This window comes from Trachypithecus francoisi, unplaced genomic scaffold (genome assembly GCF_009764315.1).
Source record: "Trachypithecus francoisi isolate TF-2019V2 unplaced genomic scaffold, Tfra_2.0 Lachesis_group14, whole genome shotgun sequence".
In the NCBI taxonomy this organism is placed as follows: domain Eukaryota; kingdom Metazoa; phylum Chordata; class Mammalia; order Primates; family Cercopithecidae; genus Trachypithecus; species Trachypithecus francoisi.
In genome coordinates this window covers 24,348,756-24,368,044 of record NW_022681459.1, presented here as the reverse complement: position 1 = coordinate 24,368,044, position 19,289 = coordinate 24,348,756, and the positions used below count along the sequence as shown (strand labels likewise).

Below are 19,289 nucleotides of genomic sequence, written 5' to 3'. Positions count from 1 at the left end.
CAGATGAGAAGTCTAGAAGAACAAATTCAAGAGGAACGGATAATGATAAAAGCAACAATTAACTGAAAGCAAAACACTGGAAAATTCATTGTCCGTGAGTTGGTACTTTGAAAAGACTACTTCAGTTGGCAGATCTTTAATAGAACAAAATAAAAAGAGAGAAAACCAAATCTATAACCCCAGGAACAACTTCAGATAAAAAAGCAGAGCCTGAAGAACATTAGAGAACTACAGCATGGGCCTTCCCTGTTAACAAGTTCGCTAACCTCATTAAAATGCACAGTGACTCTGGAAAAGGTAAACCACCTGGATAAAATGTTAGCCTGTGGAAGAAACTGAAAAAATTGTTGAAGAAATAGCACTAAAAAGGTGCCAGACCCAGATGGTTTTACAGGAGGTTTCTATCACACCTTTAAGGATCAGATAGTTCCTCTACTCTTAAACTGTTGCAGCCTACAGAGAAAGATGAGAAGCCTTCCAGTGTATTTTATGAAGCTGGCATATCCCTTATGTCAAAACCTGACCTATCAGTTGGGTTTATGTTTAGCTGTGAGTTGAGATTCAAACTAAGGGTGGCTTAAAGAAGACTCACATAAAAGTCCCCAAGTAGGCAGTCCAGAGCTGGCATGGCAGCTTAGAGCCGTGCTCCTTAGTGACACAGGCTGCTTCAGCTCACTGTGCTCACTGTGCCACCTTTTCTAGGGTGTGGCCCTCTTCTTCATGGTCTAGGATAGTAGCACCGAACTCCAGCCATCTCATCTACATTCTGGGCAGCAGGATGGGAAAGGGATGAAGGGGGGGGAGTGGGGTGCAAAGACCAGGTGCTGGCTCTCTATGAAGGAAGGTTTCCAGATGCTGCTACGTGAAGCTTCAGCCTGCATCTTATAGTCAAGAGCTTACCGCCATGGCCACACATAGCTGCAGAGAAACAGTATTTATCCTGTGTAGTCATTTGCCTAAAAAAGAAAAAAAAAAAAATCAGGTTTTAGAAAAGCAAAAATTGAAAACCAGCAGCATTGCCATATTGATGAAGCAGAGCAAACTACAAACCTATACCACTTAGAATATGTATGCAATAATCCTAAAGAAAATATTAGCAAGTTGATTTTTCAGTGTATTAAAAGATCATGACCAAAAAGGGAGGTTTATTTCAGGTATGCAAGGACAGCTCACCACTAGGAAATCTGTTACTACAACTTATCACTTTACTGGGTTGAAGGAGAGGACACGCATGATACTCCTAATGGATACCATGAATTATATATTCTTTTAACTTATATTTGGAAATTTCAGATGTATACAAAAAGAGAGAACCATATAGATTATGTTGTACTCAAAAGGCACCTATTCTATTGAGATATATCTTTCAGATACAATTCATAAATCATAAAATTCACCCTTTTAAAGTGTACCGTTTAGTGGTTTTTACTATATTCAGAGTTGTGCAACCATCACTACAATCTAAGACTCCCTTTTACCCCCAAAAGAAACACTGAACCCATTAGCAGCCAGTCCTAATCCCCTTGTCCCTTCAGCCCTAAGCAGCCAGTAATTTACTTTCTGTCTCCATAGGTTTGCTAAGTCCGGACATTCCCTATGAAAGGCATCATACTATGTAGTCTTTTGTTACTGGCTTCTTTGACAGAGCATAGAGTATTTAAGGGCAATCCACATTGTAGCATATATTAGTTCTTCAGTATCTTGTATTGCCAAATAACACTCCATTGTTTAGATATACCATATTGTGTATAATCATTCATCAGTTGACAGACATTTGAAATTCTTCCACCTTTTGACTATTAAGAAAAATGCTGTTATGAACACACAGATACAAGTTTTTGTATCAACATATGGTTTTATTTCTCATATATATTTATATCTAGGAGTAGAATTTCAGCGTCATATGGTAGCTCTGTGTTTAACTTTTTTCTTTTTTAAAGAGACAGGGTCTTGCTCTGTTACCCAAGCTAATTTTTTAAATTTTTTCGTAGAGATAGGGTCTCATTTTATTACCCAGGCTGGTCTCAAACTCCTGGCCTCAAGCGATCCTCAAGCTTGGCCTCTATAAGCTCTGGGATTACAGGTATGAGTCACTGTGACCAGCTCCATCTTTTTTAGTAAATCTTACTTTATCAGCCAAAATTTCCACAGCAAGTTTGAATAATAGGAAACATGATCCTGCAATAATAAAGTATTAGAGATAACTTATTAGTTTTTAGAGCAAATGGGTTGAGGAGTTAGAGATTGGAGTTTGGGGAGTCTGAGATGGCTGGAGTTTGAGAATCAGAATACTGGAAAGGAGAAATTGAAATAGAAAAAGAGCTCCTGAAATCTGAAAGCGGTTTATATTAAGGTTCTCTAGAGGGACAGAACTAATAGGCTTAGGAGCAAGGAGAGCCAGTCCAAGTTCCAAAACTGAAGAACTTGGAGTCTAATGTTTTAGGGCAGGAAGGATCCAGCATGAGAGAAGGATATAGGCTGGGAGGCTGAGCCAGTCTCTCTTTTCACATTTTTCTGCCTGTTTATATTCTAGCCATGCTGGCAGCTGGTTAGATTGTGCCCACCCAGATTAATGATGGAACTGCCTTCCCCAGTCCACTGACTCAAATGTTAATCTCCTTTGGCAACAGCCTCACAGATACACCCAGGATCAATACTTTGTATCCTTCAATCCAATCAAGTTGACACTCAGTATTCATCATCCAGGGTGCCCTAGAATCTTCTGAAAACTTAGTGGTACATGTGCATGGCAAAACTCAAAAGGGTAGGGAGAAGTACCAGTTGTCTGAAAGCCGAATCATTCGCAGAGATAACAGTGCCAGGATATATTTGAATTCCAATCAGCCAGAGTGAAAAGACTTCACTGAACACCTGAGGCATTCAGTAAGGATTCCAGACGGGTCACACCTAAGTAGTAGGGCTAAAATAATCCTAGAATAAAGGCCATTGTAAATCCGTCCCAACACATTTTAAAAACAAGCCTTGAAAGGATCAAATTGATCGGCAAGTTTAAATGCCACCCAAAACAAACTCAACATTCTATAAATTAGGAAGCCACAAAATGCAGACACTCAAGAGCATACCACACATTATCTAGCATCCAATCAAAAGTACTAGACACTTCAAAAAGCAGGCGAACGTGATCCATAAACAAGAGAAAAATCGGTAAAAAAAAATCCAGAAGTGGCAGAGATGGTCCAATTGGCAAACAAGGAATTTTAAAAACAGCTATTGAAAATGGACTCAAGTATTTGTGGCACAATGTGGATGTGATGAGAAAACAAATTGAAGATATATTTTTTACAAATCAGATTCCTAGACATGAAAGTTCTGAAATAAAAAATTGTTTGGATTGGTTTAATATAATAACTCATGGGCTCTAAAGGATGAAAGATCAGTGAATTTAAAAAGAGAGCAGTTGACATGACCCAGACTGAAGCACAGTGGGGGAAAAGGCTAAAAATCAGTGAATGGAGGAACAAACGAGGGTTCGGTGACCCATGGGGCAATAGCAAGTGGCCTAACATACAGATAACCGAAGTCCTAGAAAAATGTTGGATGGGGGCAGAAAAATTATTGGAGAAGCAATGACTGAAATTTTTCTAAACTTGATGAAAATGAAAACAGTCATTTTTCATCAGTATCAATACAATGTTGTGGTAGATAGATGTTCAGTAGGATAAAGTAGATTTGAATGTGCTAATATGGAGAGATCATATATATTAATAGTATAAAGTGAGAAAAGCAAGGCCTAAAAATAACACATATAGAATGGTTCCATTGGTGTAGGTTTGAAAAGGACGTGCATTGTCATGTATACGTGTGCATCAGAGAGGGATATGGAAGTATCCACAATGAACTCTTAGAAGTGGTTTCTTTGGGGGCAAGGAGCCAGAGTAGAGGGATACAGAGAAACAGATTTTAAGTCTTTATTTCTAGTGTTTTTACTTTCTGTGCTATTTGAATTTTTACCTTATTCATGTATTTTTTAAATTTAAAAAATAATTTTTAAAAATGCAATATATTTTCATGTTGGGGACTATAAACTGGGATATATCTGGACATATGTATGCACACATATGCATTTCACATATGATATAGATTAAGGGATCCAGAGAAATTTTTTTTTTCTTGAGACGGAGTTTTGCTCTTATCACCCAGGCTGTAGTGCAATGGCGTGATCTTGGCTCACTGCAACTTCCTTCTCCTGGATTCAAGTGATTCTCCTGCCTTAACCTCCCAAGCAGCTGGGATTACAGGGGTCCGCCACCACGCCCGGCTAATTTTTGTGTTTTTAGTAGAAACGGGGTTTCATCATATTGGCCAGGCTGGTCTCGAATTCCTGACCTCAGATAATCCACCTGCCTCGGCCTCCCAAAGTGCTGAGATTACAGGCATGAGCCACTATGCTCGGCCGAGACATATCTTTTTTTTTTTTTGAGACAGAGTCTCGCTCTGTCGCCCAGGTTGGAGTACAGTGGCGCGATCTCCGCTTACTGCAAGCTCCGCCTCCTGGGTTCATGCCATTCTCCTGCCTCAGCCTCCCATCTTTTTAAAGGTAAAGTATTGTCACATTGCTCATGGCATGTATGATTATCAGCTTACACAGTTCATCCTAGAGAACCTGTTTGAAACAAAAGAAAAAGTGAAAACTCAGAGTACTTAGGAAACCAAGAGCAAGAAAATGAATGACACCTGTGAAGAAGAGATTAACTCAGCGTTCCTGGAGTATGGCCTTCACATGCTTAGGCTTCTCTGTCACCTGTATCTGTGACCACTGGTCCCTGCCCACACTGGTCAGGGAAGTCCGTGTCCAGATGAAGCCACTCAGGCTGTAGCAGAGGGAGGAATGATGAAGGCTATTGTCTTAGTCCATTTGTGCTGCCACACAGATTCTCTGAGACGGGGTCATTTGTAAAGAATAGAAACATACTGCCTTACAGTTCTGGAGGCTGGGAAGTCCGAGATCACAGCACTGGCAGGGTCAGTTGTCTGGTGAGGGCTGCTCTCTGCTTCCAAGATGGCCTCAAAGTTGCAGCCTCACTGGTCCCTAAAACCAATAAGTGGCTTTAGCAAAGTTGTAGGATATAAAATATATATACAAAAACCAACTGCTGTTCTATATCCCAGCAATGAACAATCAGAAATTAAAATTAAAATAAATATCATTAACAGCATCAAAAATAGAAAATACTTAGGGATGAATTTCACAAAAGATGTGCAAGATTGAAAGATGTGTACACTGGAAACTACAAAATATTCCTGAAAGAAATTAAAGAATACCTGAATAAATGGAGAGGGATTCCATATTCATAGAGTGGAAGATTCAATCATGTAAAGGTGTCAAGTTTCCCGATATTGATCTATAGATGCTTAGATAAAAATCTAAGCAGACTTTTTGGTAAAAACTGATGTTAATTGTAAATTAATATGGAAATAAATGAATAGTCAACAGCAAAACTGGAAAAGAACAAAATTGGAGGACTTACACTACATGATTTCAAGGCTCCAAGTTGAAATAACCGGTTAACTAGACGCAAAAAGAAAGTGAACCTCAATCCCCATGATATACCACATACAAAAATCAACTAGAAAATGATTATAGACCTAGATGTAACAACTAAAACTAAAAAATTTTGAGGAGAATAATCTTATTGCCTTTGGGTGGTTTGGCAGATTTCTTTCCTTCTTCTTTCCTTCTCTCCTCCTCCCCCTCCCCACCCTCTCCCTTCCTCCTCCTCCTCCTCCTCCTTTTCTTCTTCTTCCTCTTCCTTCTTCTTTCTTTTTTCCTCCTCCTCTCCTCCCCTCCCCTCCTCCTCCTCTCCTCCCCTCCCCTCCTCCTCTTCTCCCCTCCCCTCCTCCTCCTCCCCTCCTTCTCCTCCTCCTCCTTCCCCTCCTCCTCCTTCCCCTCCTCCTCTTCCTCCCCTCCTTCTCCTCCTCCTCCTTCCCCTCCTCCTCTTCCTCCTTCCCCTTCTCCTCCTACTTCTCCTTCTCCTTCTTCTGAAAAAAGAGATGGGAGGGTCTTGCTGTGTTGCCTAGGCTGGTCTCAAACTCCTATACTCAAGTAATCCACCCACCTTGGCCTCCCAAAGTACTGGATTTACAAGCATGAGCCACCATGCCCAGCCTTGCTGATTTTTTTAAAATAAAAAAAGAACAAATTATAAAAATAAGAAAAAACAATACATTGGACTTCATCAAAATTGAAGACTTTTCCTCAAAATTTCAAAAGACTGTTAAAACATACTGTTAAGAAAATGAAAATGCAAGCCACAGACTTGAAGAAAAATTACAAAACACATCCAACAAATGATTTGTACTAGAATATATAAAGTAATAAAAAGCAACTGTCTATAAAACATATTCACTCATGTGCCCTGTCAGTTTACCATTGCCATGGCAACACCTGGACGTTACTTCCCCTTCCCTGTGGCAAGAACTCAATGACCCAGAAGTTACCACCTTTTTCCTAGAAATTTCTGCATAATCTGCCCATTAATTAGCATATAATTAAAAGTGGCTATAACTAGGACTGCATTACTGCCTCTGAGCTGTTACTCTGGACGTACTGCCTATGGGGTAGCCCTGCTCTGCAGGGAGCAGCACCTCTGCTGCTGCTATGCACGGCCACTTCAATAAAAGTTGCTAATACCACCAGCTTGCCCCTGAATTCTTTCCAGGGTGAAGCCAAGAACCTTCCCAGGCTAAGTCCCGATTTTGTGTCTCACCTGCCCTGCATCAGCCTCATGAGCTAACGTGAAGGGGACACCCACTGCGGCCGTGCTGTGAGGGCGAGCAGTAGTAAATGGGGGTTCCAAAGCGTTTGCTGCCTGTATGCCTGAGAAGGTTTTGTTTTGGCATGGGAACCTGAGCTGAACCTTGGGGGACACGTGGGTTTTGTATTAAGGGGAAGAAGCAGAATGGCTAGAGGAGAGAATTGGCTTAGCAAGTGCAAATCCTGACATTTTCCAATTACATGACCTTGGGGAAATCACTCAACCTTTTAGGTTTATTTCCTTGTCTGTAAAATGCAGGCAAGAGTAATCTCTGCTTCGTAGGATACTTGGGGAAATTAAATGCTGCAGTGTTTGTGGACAGGTAACACAGTACCTGAAATGGCCATTAGTAAATATCATGTTGGGAGATGGTGAAGAGCAGGGCTGGAGTGAGGGGCTTAAGGAAGGTCACATGGAGGTGGGAATTCAGATTCAGAGGCCACCACAGCCAGCTTGTGGGGTGTGACTCTTATTCTGGAGCTTGGGTTGAGTTTTTTTGTGCTTACTGAGCAGCTAGTATGTGCAAGGCACATTCATTTAATCCCAGCGCTCCAAGAGACTGACTAACTTTTGAGGCCCCTGCTGCAGGAAGCAAGGCTGTGGCAGGGGGAGATGGGAGCTTGGGAAGGGGTTGCCAGGCTGGCTCAGGCTCCAGTGAAACCAGGTGTGAGGAGGTCAAGTGAGAATGAGGCTGATGGCCTGGGGCAGGTAGCAGTGAGGGCAGGTGCTTGGGCCAGGACTGGGGATCCATGGGTGCTCCCATGGCCCTGCAGGGTAGACCCACTGGCAGGCCTGACTAGGTCAATATTAAGCCACGGGAGAAAGGGGGTGGGAGTGTGGGAGGAAGCAGGGGCTCCGTCAGGCCCTGATGGATAGAGTAACAGAGGTGACATCGCATCAGAAATGCCCCCTACCTGGCCCCAGACCAAGTCCCCAGAGTCTAAGGCCACATGTGGAACCAGCATTTCATGAGGCTGACCAACAAGCTGCACTGCCTGCCGGATGAATCCCTGAGCTGCCAGGCTCAGGCCACTACCCCCCTCCCATCCCCATCCATCCCCTGGGAATCTCCACCTCTGTACAATCCCCCAATCAAAGAGCAGCTCTGGCCTCTTAGGGCTCTGGAAACACTCTGCCAGGCATTGCTCCTCTGGCTTCTCTGCCTGACTGCCCGTGCCCCCTGCCCTTACCTCCTCCCCCATCCCTCAGGCTGCACTCAGATGACGCTGTCCTTGGCTTCTGTCTAAACCTGGGTCAAGTTTAGACAAACAGACTCCCTCATCCCCTTCCCAGCTCCATTTTCCTCGGGATCACCCGTGACCTCCTATGTATTGTGCGACCGTAGATGACATCCGTCTCCCCCCCTGCAGTGCTGAGGCCTTCCATTGTCTCTTCTGTCCCCCTTTGTATGGAAGCACCTAGAACAGTGCAGTGCATGGGAGACCGGATGAATGAATGGATGAGCCAGTGAACAGGTGAATGTGCGGAGTTCAGTGGCCCGTCCAGATGACCAGGGCTGCATGGCTCACCCCGGAGATAAAGCCATATGTACTGAAGCCCCCGGGTAAAAGCGAAGGTGGAGAGGAGCCAGCTGAGGACACCAGACCCCTCCCCTAGGAGAGGTCCCCAGTTGGGGAGGGAGGAGGGAGGAGCTGGACAGTCCTCTGAAAGAAGGGGTAAGGCACTGTGCCTCAGCTTTCAAAGGTCTGGCAGTTTCAAGGTGGTGGCAGTTTGGAAACTGGAAGCAAAAGCGATGTGGACTCCAATGAGGCTCCAGTCAAAGCCGGAGTCCTGCTGGCGCTGGGGCGGCGGCCAGCGGCAGGAGGCACAGTGTGATCTGTTCAACGGCTTCCTCTTTTCAGAGGCCGCTGGCTCACCCCGCGGGAATGAGGTGGCACTTCAGGACATGAAGCTTGGAGCTGGTGGCAGATTTCTTGGAACTGGCAGTGGGGAGATCTAAATTAAGAGCTTTCTATCACACCAAATAAACAGAAACTGAAATAGAGGACTGAAGGAATTGGGCAGAATGCCTTTATACATAACTTCTGAAAAACGGAGGGTGGGGGAGAAACCCAGAATGGTATTTATGCACTGGAGTCCCAAGGTATTTGTTGAAAACAATGACAGGTCTGTTTGACACAAAGGCACATGTTACAGAGAGCAAGCTTGTCTCTCTGAAGGGCCTGCCACAGGAGCCCTGTAACACATACCAGCTGCTCGTGGCGGAGGCTCTCCTGGCAAGGCCAAGGGACCGGCCCCCGTCCTTCCTCTGGGAGGTAAGAGGAGTGACCTCTGGCGTGGAGGTGTCCTCCCGGTGGCTTCTTGGGCACTCCTGAAACAGACCTGCTTTGCTTTCACATGCACCCTCCCAGGCAGGGCCTGGCCAGCAGCAGAAAGGGGCCTTCCTTGGTGTTTCGTAGCACAGGACCTGTTGTGGCAAGGCTGGGAGTGGCTCCCAAGGAACCGCTAAGAGGCTGATGCAATGACAGACTCGGCCTGTCTGTGGGGCAGAGACGCTGCAGACAGCAGCGTCTCCTTTCCAGGACAGCAGAGAACTGGGCAAGGCCAGGCAGTGGCGGGGGAAGTGAGGACTCTTGCCAAAGAGCAGTGGGAAGGAGCTCCCTCAGCAGAAATCATCCCAGCAGGGTTTGCTCAGTGCCTGAATCACCATTTCAAATGTGAAATGAGAACGGTATCAAGGACATCTCCAGCACCGTCAGACCAGCAGAACTCCAGGCTTTACCAGCTTCTTCAGGGAAGCAAAGCAGCATTTGCCAATGACTGTGGTGTAAGTACTCCCACAGTGGTTGATTTCAAGCTACCAGTGTGACCCCACTAAACATAGAGTTGGGAAGAGTTGCATTATACGATATTTCAACCATACAGATACTATAGACATCAATAACCCCAACATAATAAGCTGAGATAATCAGAAGTACATTGGTTTTTGATGTAAGTGCATATATAATTCAATTTTTTGTTGTTGTATTTTGAGACAGGGTCTCACTGTATCCCCCAGGCTGGAGTGCAGTGGTGTGATTACAGCTCACTGCAGCCTCTCACACCCCAGACCTTCACCCATGCCCCGGAGAACAGCAAAACAGGTCCTTGCTAAGTACAGGGTCCTACCTGCTAGAACCAGGACACTTCAAGACAAAATACCGTGTGTTGGTCTGTTCTCACGCTACTATAAAGAACTACCTGAGACCACGTAATTCATGAAGAACAGAGGTTTAATTGACTCACAGATCCACAGACTTAACAGGAAGCATGGCTGGGAGACTCCAGAAATGTACAGTCATGGAGGAAGGTGAAGGGGAAGCAAGCATGACTTACATGGGGGCAGGAGAGAGCGCCAAGGGGGAAGGCCACACACTTCTAAACTATCAGCTCTCATGAGGACTCGCTGTCATGAGATCAGCAAGGGGGAAATCTCTCCCCACGATCCAGTCACCTCCCACCAGGCCCTTCCTCCGATTCGACATGAGATTTGGGTCGGGACACGAATCCAAACCCTATCACCCTGCCAGCAATGTTTTAATTTATATTTCCTTGGTGATGGATTTTGAACAAATGTGGCTATCAAAATGCCTACAAACCATCTGGATACTCGTGAAGTGCCTATTCACATCTCTTGCCTATTTCTAATATATTGTTATCTTTTTCTTGTTGAATTTGTAGTTGTTTGTACATTCTGGAGGAGTCTTGTTGGAGGTGTGGATTACCAACATCTTCCACTTCATGGCTTGCCTTTTCACTCTCTCAATGGAAACTTAAGAGTTCTTAGTGCAACGAAATCCAGTTTATCAACTTTTTATTCTTGGAGCTAGTGCTTCCTTAAAATCTTTGCCTATTCCAGGGGCAGGAAGATTGTCTGTTTTCTTGTAGAAGCTGCATTATTTTGCTTTCCATATTGAGGACTGTGATCCATTGGAAATGGACATTTGTATATGTTGTGAGAGGTCAAGCTTCATTTATTTTCATATGGAAATCCCAAATTATTCTTGGTTTTTTGAGACAGAGTCACTCTGTCACCCAGGCTGGAGTGCAGTGGTGCAGTCTCGGCTCACTGCAACTTCCGCCTCTCAGGCTCAAGTGATCCTCCCACTTCAGCCTCCCAAGTAGCTGGGACCACAGACATGTGCCACCATGCCTAGTTAATTTTTGTATTTTTTGCAGACGGGGTTTCACTATGTTGCCCAGGCTTGTCTCGAACTCCTGAGCTCAAGCAATCTGCCCACCTCAGCATCCCAAAGTGCTGGGATTACAGACGTGAACCACCAGGCCCTGGCCCCCAAATTATTCTTCTTAAGTAGCTAAAAGTCTTTTTTTTTGCCTTGATGGTTTATCAATCCGACTTGATTGACCGATGACTCATTAGGATTTTCTAGTTTAAATTGTTTAATTTCTGTATTCTTGCTAAGTAATAGTTATCTTTTTTCACCTTTAAAGGGAGAACAGGAAGAGACAGTATAAAGTGGAGGCGATGGGCTGGGTGCAGTGCCTCATGCCTATAAATCCCTGCACTTTGGAGGCTGAGGCAGGTGGATCACCTGGGGTCAGGAGTTCAAGACGAGCCTGGCCAACATGATAAAACTCTGTTTCTACTAAAAATATAAAAATTAGCCAGCTGTGGTGCCGTGCACTTGTAATCCCAGCTACTCGGGAGGCTGAGGCAGGAGAATTGCTTGAACCCAGGAGGTGGAGCTTGCAGTGAGTGGAGATCGTGCCACTGCACTCCAGCCTGGGTGACAGAGCGAGACTCTGTCTCAAAAAAAAAAAAAAAAAAAAAATGTGGAGGCGATGATGGAATAAGTGGAAACAGTTCTCACCCTAAGCCAGGGAGTCTGGACTACACACCTCCACTACAGTGAGCCTTGCCCAGCCACACCAATACTCCAGGGCAACCCCCCAGTGAGCCCACCACAGGGCTCTGATCCTGAACCCAAACTGGATAGGAAAGGTTGACTCAAAACTGCTCAGTCAGGTAACCTGGGAAAGCCAAAAGGTGAAATGATCCATTGCTGTAGAATCACAATATTCCTGAAGTCAATTCAGGGAGATCTCAGGAACAAAGCTGTTATTTTCCAAAATGACTTCGAGGTGATTTGATTTCTTCTTGCTCTTTTCACCACTGGATCGTGTTCCAGTGTAGGGCCACACTGAGGAAGTGGAGTTCCTCACCTAACGGAGGCTTTCCTACTGTACCATCCTAACTCTTTCCCGTGCAATTTCCAGGCCCTTAATCTTAGTGTTAGTTATTAGCTCCGGTTATCACGAGTTTGTGTGCAGGCACTGTGCTGAGCACTTCACTAGGAATTTACTCATCTGTATACCTTCCTGGCTTCTCCTTCTGAGCCCTTCTCATTGCCTGAAGCTACGTTATGTATTTGTTGGTGTCTACTCAACTGAAAGACATGTTTCGTGAGGTCCTTGTTTCCTTTACTATTGTATGGAAACATCTAGCCTGGCGTATGGGTGGTAGGTACTCAGTGCACACTTGCTGAATGAGTGGTTCCCAGTTTTCAGTGGTGCCTATGGCAGGCCTTGCCCATTCTTCCCAGCAAAGCACATAAGGTATATGGTGACCAAATGCGGACCTCTCCTCTCAGCCAATCACACCCGTGTGAAGAAAATAAAAAGGAACTAGACATGATGGATGACCAATTATTTTTACAATTATTCTTTCAATTAAGTGTGTTGCACAAGTGTTTCAAATACCTAAACATATTTCCCATTTCTTTCATGAGGTCATACTACAGATGGTGTTTGGTCCTCATTCTGACCAACCATCCTATCACTTTATGGCCTCTGCTTTTTCAGCCTCCTAAGTACTTCAGGCGGACAGAATGAACTTCCATCTTTGCTATTGTGTCTCCCACTGTTTCCTTTAATCCCCTTCTCCAGTCATCTACAGAAACTACTCTAAAATAGTTTTATTGCTTCAGTCTGCAGTGTGTTGATCACTTTAACCACCTGCCACCACTGCGTGTATGCATGCGTGCACACACACACACACCCTTTATCCGTGGCAGATACGTTCCAAGACCTCCAGTGGATGCCTGAAACCACAGATAATTCCAAACCCTACATATGCAGTGTTTTTTCCTATACATACGTACCTATGATGAAGTTTAATTTATAAATTAGGCACAGTAAGAGATGAACAACTAGAACTAGTAATAAAATAGAACAACTACACTGTAATAAAGATTATGTGAGTGCGGTCTCTCTCCCTTAAAATATCTTATTGTACTGCACTGTACTCGCCTATTTTCAGACCACGGCTGACTGTGGGTAACAAACTGTGGAAATCAAAATCACTAATAAGTGGGGCCACTTCCGTAGTCTTAAAACCGTAGTGACATTTTGCATTGCTGGGGCACCACTTCAATTTTATACCAGGTTACCACTTCAATTTTATACCGGGTTATCCATTACTCATAACATAGATTAAGCAGTTCAGCAGGGAAAACTAATCTAAATTTTTTTTTTTTTTTTTGAGACGGAGTCTGGCTCTGTCGCCCAGGCTGGAGTGCAGTGGCCGGATCTCAGCTCACTGCAAGCTCCGCCTCCCAGGTTCACGCCATTCTCCTGCCTCCGCCTCCCAAGTAGCTGGGACTACAGGCGCCCGCCTTGTCGCCCAGCTAGTTTTTTGTACTCTTTAGTAGAGACGGGGTTTCACCGTATTAGCCAGGATGGTCTCGATCTCCTGACCTTGTGATCCGCCCGTCTCGGCCTCCCAAAGTGCTGGGATTACAGGCTTGAGCCACTGCGCCCGGCCTACTAATCTAAATTCTTAAGGAATAGTCATTGCTTTAAATTAAATGCCATCAGACTAAAAGTCTGTACTGATAATACTTTGAATACACTTGAATAAACAGAAGACAGATTGTGAAAATGCGCTGTCTTCAAACTCTTGAGTGCTCCACACACCCAGAAGCCCCTCTAAAGAGGAAACCCCATCGACAGCCTCAGCGGCCCATAAATCCACAAATGCCTCAAAAAAAAAAAAAAAACCAAGGAATACAATTGATCTTCAACATCTTTGTATGTATGCACATGAAAACTCTCTTAATGTGGCCGTAAGAAGTAAACTCTGTCATCTCTGTGTGAGCCATTCACACACAGAAGTAGTCGATCTTATGCAGGCATAAAGGAAAGTTCTGGCCCAGGCCCTGAAACGCCCTGCGATCCCTGGTCAGACTCCTCAGACACAGCGTGGCGTGGCTGTTCTTTCCTGATGAAAGCACTCTTAAAATGTTAGCATTACATACATGTCCTAAGTTTTCCAGGAGAATGCATTTTTTAAAATTAAGAATGGACAAGAATGACAGTGAACTTCTCGTTTTAGAATGTTCTTTATTCTGACAGTTGGACATATGTAAGGCATGTTCACAAGTATCTGAAGCTATGTACAAAACACTCATTTGACGATGTTCCTCCTCTCCTTTTGTACTTGCTGCTGCAAACTGATCCTTATGCACGTTAACACCGACAGCGCTCAATTCTTATGAATATGCAGACAATGTTTTGGGGACCACCGTGGAGAATGTTTCAAACTAAGGTGTGAGCTTCTACGAACTAAGTGACTAAGACATCAGAACTCATGGTGAATAAAGGCAGAGACGGTGACCAAATCAGCTCATAAACTCATGACTCCAAGTATCCAGTGGAACAAAGAACACATTGAAAAACATTTTTTGATCCTTCATGTTGGAGAGAAATGGAATGTGTCCAGAATTCATGGTTCTATATTTACCACTATATAAAACTCACAAAACAGTATCTGATTTTTTCATGGTTTCTAATGCAGTTACAGTTTTGTTTTAGACCACAGTATAAGACTGCATGCATACTTTACACAAATGTCAAACACAGAGCAACTGTAACACATAGACACCTCAGGGTTGTCTAAAGACACAGCTTCTCTTTTTGTGGTGGGGTAGGGAAGGAGAAGGGTGGTGGTGGCCATTTCCACACACAGCCTGTTGTGTGCTCAGCACGGCTAGATGCGGATCCCAAGCACTTGCTGGCTGACTCATGAAAGAGGACAGAAGCTACTGAGGAGGGCGGCGGAGTTCAAAGAGCAGGCTCCAAACGGGGGCTGGGATGATGGACACACAGCCTCCATTCCAGGGGGAAAAAGTCTTAGTTGATACTAATCAAAAAGTGTTAATCATTTTTGAAAATCAGATTACATCTATAAAAGATGAAAAGTAAACACTGGCCGGGCGCGGTGGCTCAAGCCTGTAATCCCAGCACTTTGGGAGGCCGAGACGGGCGGATCACGAGGTCAGGAGTTTGAGACCACCCTGGCTAACACGGTGAAACCCCGTCTCTACTAAAAAAATACAAAAAGCTAGCCGGGCGAGGTGGCTGGCGCCTGTAGTCCCAGCTACTCGGGAGGCTGAGGCAGGAGAATGGCGTGAACCCGGGAGGCGGAGCTTGCAGTGAGCTGAGATCCGGCCACTGCACTCCAGCCTGGGCGACAGAGCAAGACTCCGTCTCAAAAAAAAAAAAAAAAAGAAAACACTTAAAACAATCTATCGGGGGAACATAAAATTAAAAAAATCAAATGCAGATGGGATTTCACAAAGAGGAGATTTGAATCTTTTGGTCTAAATCAGCCAATATTTTAACATTAACTATAAATTATTAAAATGTAGTTTGCTTATGCCCATTCTTAAAATGCAGAATCTTTGAAGAAAAATATAGGCATATTTTCAGGAATACAGACTCTTGTAAAAAATTTAAAAAGTCATTATCATCTCTCTTGCGGAGCTACTAGAAAAGGTTTTTCAAACACAAAAGGGGAACAAACGTGGGGTGCTTGGACATGTGAAGAATTCTTATCACTAGAATACTGCGCTTCGAGGCGCTCACAGTACTTTCCAAAAGAAGCCACCCACCTCAAAGAGCCCTGCGCAGCCCCAGTGACCCACGAGTGCGGTAGCCGTCATTTTATTAGCCACTGCTTGTCCATCATCAAAGTATTCACTCAGAGTGGGGAAATTACTTAATCTCAACGATATTAACGATTTCCATGTATTTAGCTTTGTGACACAATGCACAAGGGTCTTCAAATGTTTGTTTTTTACGCCAGTGGCGGCAGGAAATTGTCATTCGGATTCAACACCAGCACTGGTGGATGACGCTTTCGTGAAGTGTGACTACCTAGAGGAGCAGAAGGCGGCTCCTGATTCTCACCGGGCCAGCCTCTTCCAGAAGTGCAGGCTACTCTTCTGACAGGAGATCACGACCCTGGCAGGCCGGGCAAGCGCTCTGCCCTTTAAGCCACTGCTTAAAGCACTGAAAAGGAGAAAACAAAATCCGAAGATGCCTTCAGGACCACGAGGAAGCCTAGCTCCCCTGTGCCGCTGGGCTCCTGGGCAGGCGTGGCTCACTTGCCCTTGGTGTCTTGGGCCTGGAGCTGCCCAATACTCAGGGACACCAGCGCCCGCTCAGGCCGGAGTGTGGACAAAGTCCCAGCGGCACACCATCCCACCTCAGGGTCAGACCCTGAACGCTCGGGGCCTCCTACCTGGCCTCAGGGGGTGGCCTTGCCCTAAGCCCCGGTTCTAGTCTCGGCTCTTCCACTTCAGCTGCACCAAATTCCAGGGCCTGACATTCTCGGCCCTATGACCCAACCACTCATTCTTAGCCCATCCCTTGGCCTGGCCTTGGCCCTTGGCTCTGGAACAGCCCTCCAGCCTGCATGCCATACTCCTGCTGCTGCTGCCCCACTGCAGAGGCTGTGGACAGTCAGCCGGCCCAGACAGAAGACCCTGTACCCAAAGGAGGCACACCACACCAGAGAGACTCGGCAAGTGGTCTCCGTTCCTTTCAGTGAGTATGCTGTATTGATCCCGTTCCGAGGAATTAGTAAATCCCCATGGCAGAGACCTGATCGGTTCTAACCCAGCAGCAGGGGTGCGCACAAATGCTCACGGTACCTAGAACACCATGACAGTTCACACACAGATCCCAGAATGGTACGAGCAGGACTGTCCCCAGGTCAGGCAGAAGGGACTCAGCTAGGTTTAGTGTTTCTCCTCTAAAATGTTAACTTGACTTCATATACTACACTAAGTCAAAAAAATGGTTTCACTGTTTCTCCGTTTAGTCAAGTGTGTAAGAAATCACCTTTCAAGGAACCAATACTGCTTCGAATCTCAGCAACAAGTGGCTGGAGCTGCCGCTCCCCTCTCCCCACACGGGATGGAAAGGACAGTCTGCGGAGCTGCCCCTCCGGCAGCGCTAGTGTGTGGACAGGGAGGCACTGAACAATGACATGGGAGGTTTGCAAAGAAAATGGTTTGACAGCACAATAAATACTGATGACTAGAAAACAATTCCTTTCTTATTTTGAAAATACTTGATGGTCCCAATGCCTGCTGTAAGGATGGCCAAAAAGAGCTCTTACCCCTTTGTGATACTTGTGCCCACATTTGAGCACACACACATTTTTTGATTTGAACACCTCGTGGCATATTTCACAGGAACTTGCACCCGGTGCCTGTGGAAACAAACACACCTGAATAATACAGAATAACGACAGCTGTTTTTATGACAAGAGTTCTTCCTTCAAACATCCTCTGCCACAAAGGGTGGCAAATTATTCACAATTCCAGCTAAACAGTCTGAGGAAACAACTTACTTTTTAGTAGCGTTTCTTAAGAAAAAATATAAAAATACAAAAAGAAAAGTATACTTTTAAAGTTCTAATTGCCTGAGAGAAAAACTGTTTTATGTGGCTAAAAGATTCCCAGGTGAAGATTATCATACCTAAAGTACAGTATGGGATAATCACATGGCATGGTGTGAATTAATCATTCATCTAATCATGTAACAGTTGAGGGTGGTAAATTCCAACACATCCACACAATGGGCTATTGTGTAGCCAAAAGGGAAATCATCACGGAAGCCCGTAATCCCTGACATAGAAAGCTGGCCCCAAAAGTCTGTTGAATGAAAGCAGCTAGCAAGACAGCATATATCATATATAACTCACTTTTTAATAAAGAGGCTGCGTGTATACATACATGCCTAGACAGTTAACAGTGGTTGCCTCAGGGTAAGGGAGATTTAATCTTTTTCTTTACTATTTTCTAGTTTCTATGAGCATGGATTACTTGTGCAAATCAAAACAAAACAAACGGATGGCTCATCCGGCAAACATCCATGGGCAGGGACGGTGTGGGGTGCTGGACGCAGAGATGAATGGAGGGCTCCGGCCTCAGCAGCTCACAGTCTGGTGAGCACAGACAGTGCTTTCGATGTGAGAGCAGACCTGAGTGTCGCCTGGGACTCCAGGCACAGTTCTCACAGCACTTACCCTATACTGCATCATTAACTTCTATTCTAGCTCACTGCCTCTTAACTCTGAGCACCTTGAAGGCACAAAATGAGTCCCATCTGGGTCCTTAGCAGGTGGTGGAAAACCTAGTCCAAACTCATGCTCTAAAATCCCCTGCTGAGGGAGCGGGCGAATGTGGGCAGCCCTGGTAGTGGGATCAAGTTCAGGGAGTAGTACTGGGCACACCACCCGAGGACTGAAAAGACCTTGAACTGCTGTCCAGGGTTTTGCTCTCTCTCCCAAGGCATGACTTGGCCCAGGAGGAGATGGGACAGATGCTGCAGAAGGGGGGGGTTCATGCCCCTCCACTGCTGCCCATGACTCGAGGGTCAGGGAAGAAGAGGAAGTGCCAGACCGGGTAAGAGCCAGTGAAGGCCTCTCCAATGCCCAGTGCAAAGCTCGGAGCCAGGTTTAGTTTGAAAAAAACATACACTTAACTTGACAGTTTTCTGTTTCCTAGAAAAGATGGGCACAGTATATTTCTAAGTAAAAGAAAAAAAGGACAACCACAATAAAAAAAAAAGGAAAACAACCAAAAAATCCAGCCCCTCAGAGAACGAAGTATGACCAGCATATTCAGTTTTGACTAATTCACATATAAATGCATTCAAGAGTTTAGAAAAATATATATCAAAGTGGTAATACTGATTACAGGGTGGGTTTTTAAATGCCCTTTTTATTTGTATTTTCTATTGTGAGTATGTAATACTTTGTAATTTAAAAATTAATACTTTTAACAAACTATGGTTATCAAATTAGGTCCCAGCTTGAATATTTTTTCTTTCTCATACAATTTGGTGAAGTTTCAGTAAGTCAGCTTTTGTATCTTCATTACTACAAACATCCATCATGAAGCAAAAAGGGAACTCTTCTCCAGGAGATCACGGTCTATCTTGGGGTGGGTGTGGCCACACAACACATTGACTTGTGCGCATGCACACCCACATGTGACTGGGGATTCTGCCTGGGTGAAGAACCACAGGGCACGTGACCCATCAGGGAAACCCCTGGGAGAGGAGGGACTCTAGCCAGGTCTTGCAGGAATGCCCTACATGCTCAGAAGCTCCCTCACTTGGGTGTGGGTGGGGCCAAGACCCTCTGGAGCTGAGTGTGTGAGGTGTGGAAAGTTTCCAAAGGGTAGTGGAAAGTGAAAA

The 19,289-nt window shown here is 44.9% G+C and overlaps 1 protein-coding gene across 6 annotated transcripts in view; it reads right to left on the bottom strand.

Moving 5' to 3' along the window:
* Window positions 1-15,313: 15,313 nt before the first annotated feature.
* TTC3 (tetratricopeptide repeat domain 3) overlaps window positions 15,314-19,289 on the bottom strand; it is a 120,218-nt gene continuing 116,242 nt past the window's right edge. For all 6 annotated transcript variants that reach the window (XM_033232445.1, XM_033232443.1, XM_033232444.1 and 3 more), the window contains 2 exons: window positions 17,203-17,295; window positions 15,314-16,088 (listed from right to left, as the gene is read on the bottom strand). In XM_033232445.1, the coding sequence (XP_033088336.1) occupies window positions 16,014-16,088; window positions 17,203-17,295 (168 nt within the window). In that variant the 3' untranslated portion in view covers window positions 15,314-16,013. The remainder of the gene's footprint in view (window positions 16,089-17,202; window positions 17,296-19,289) is intronic.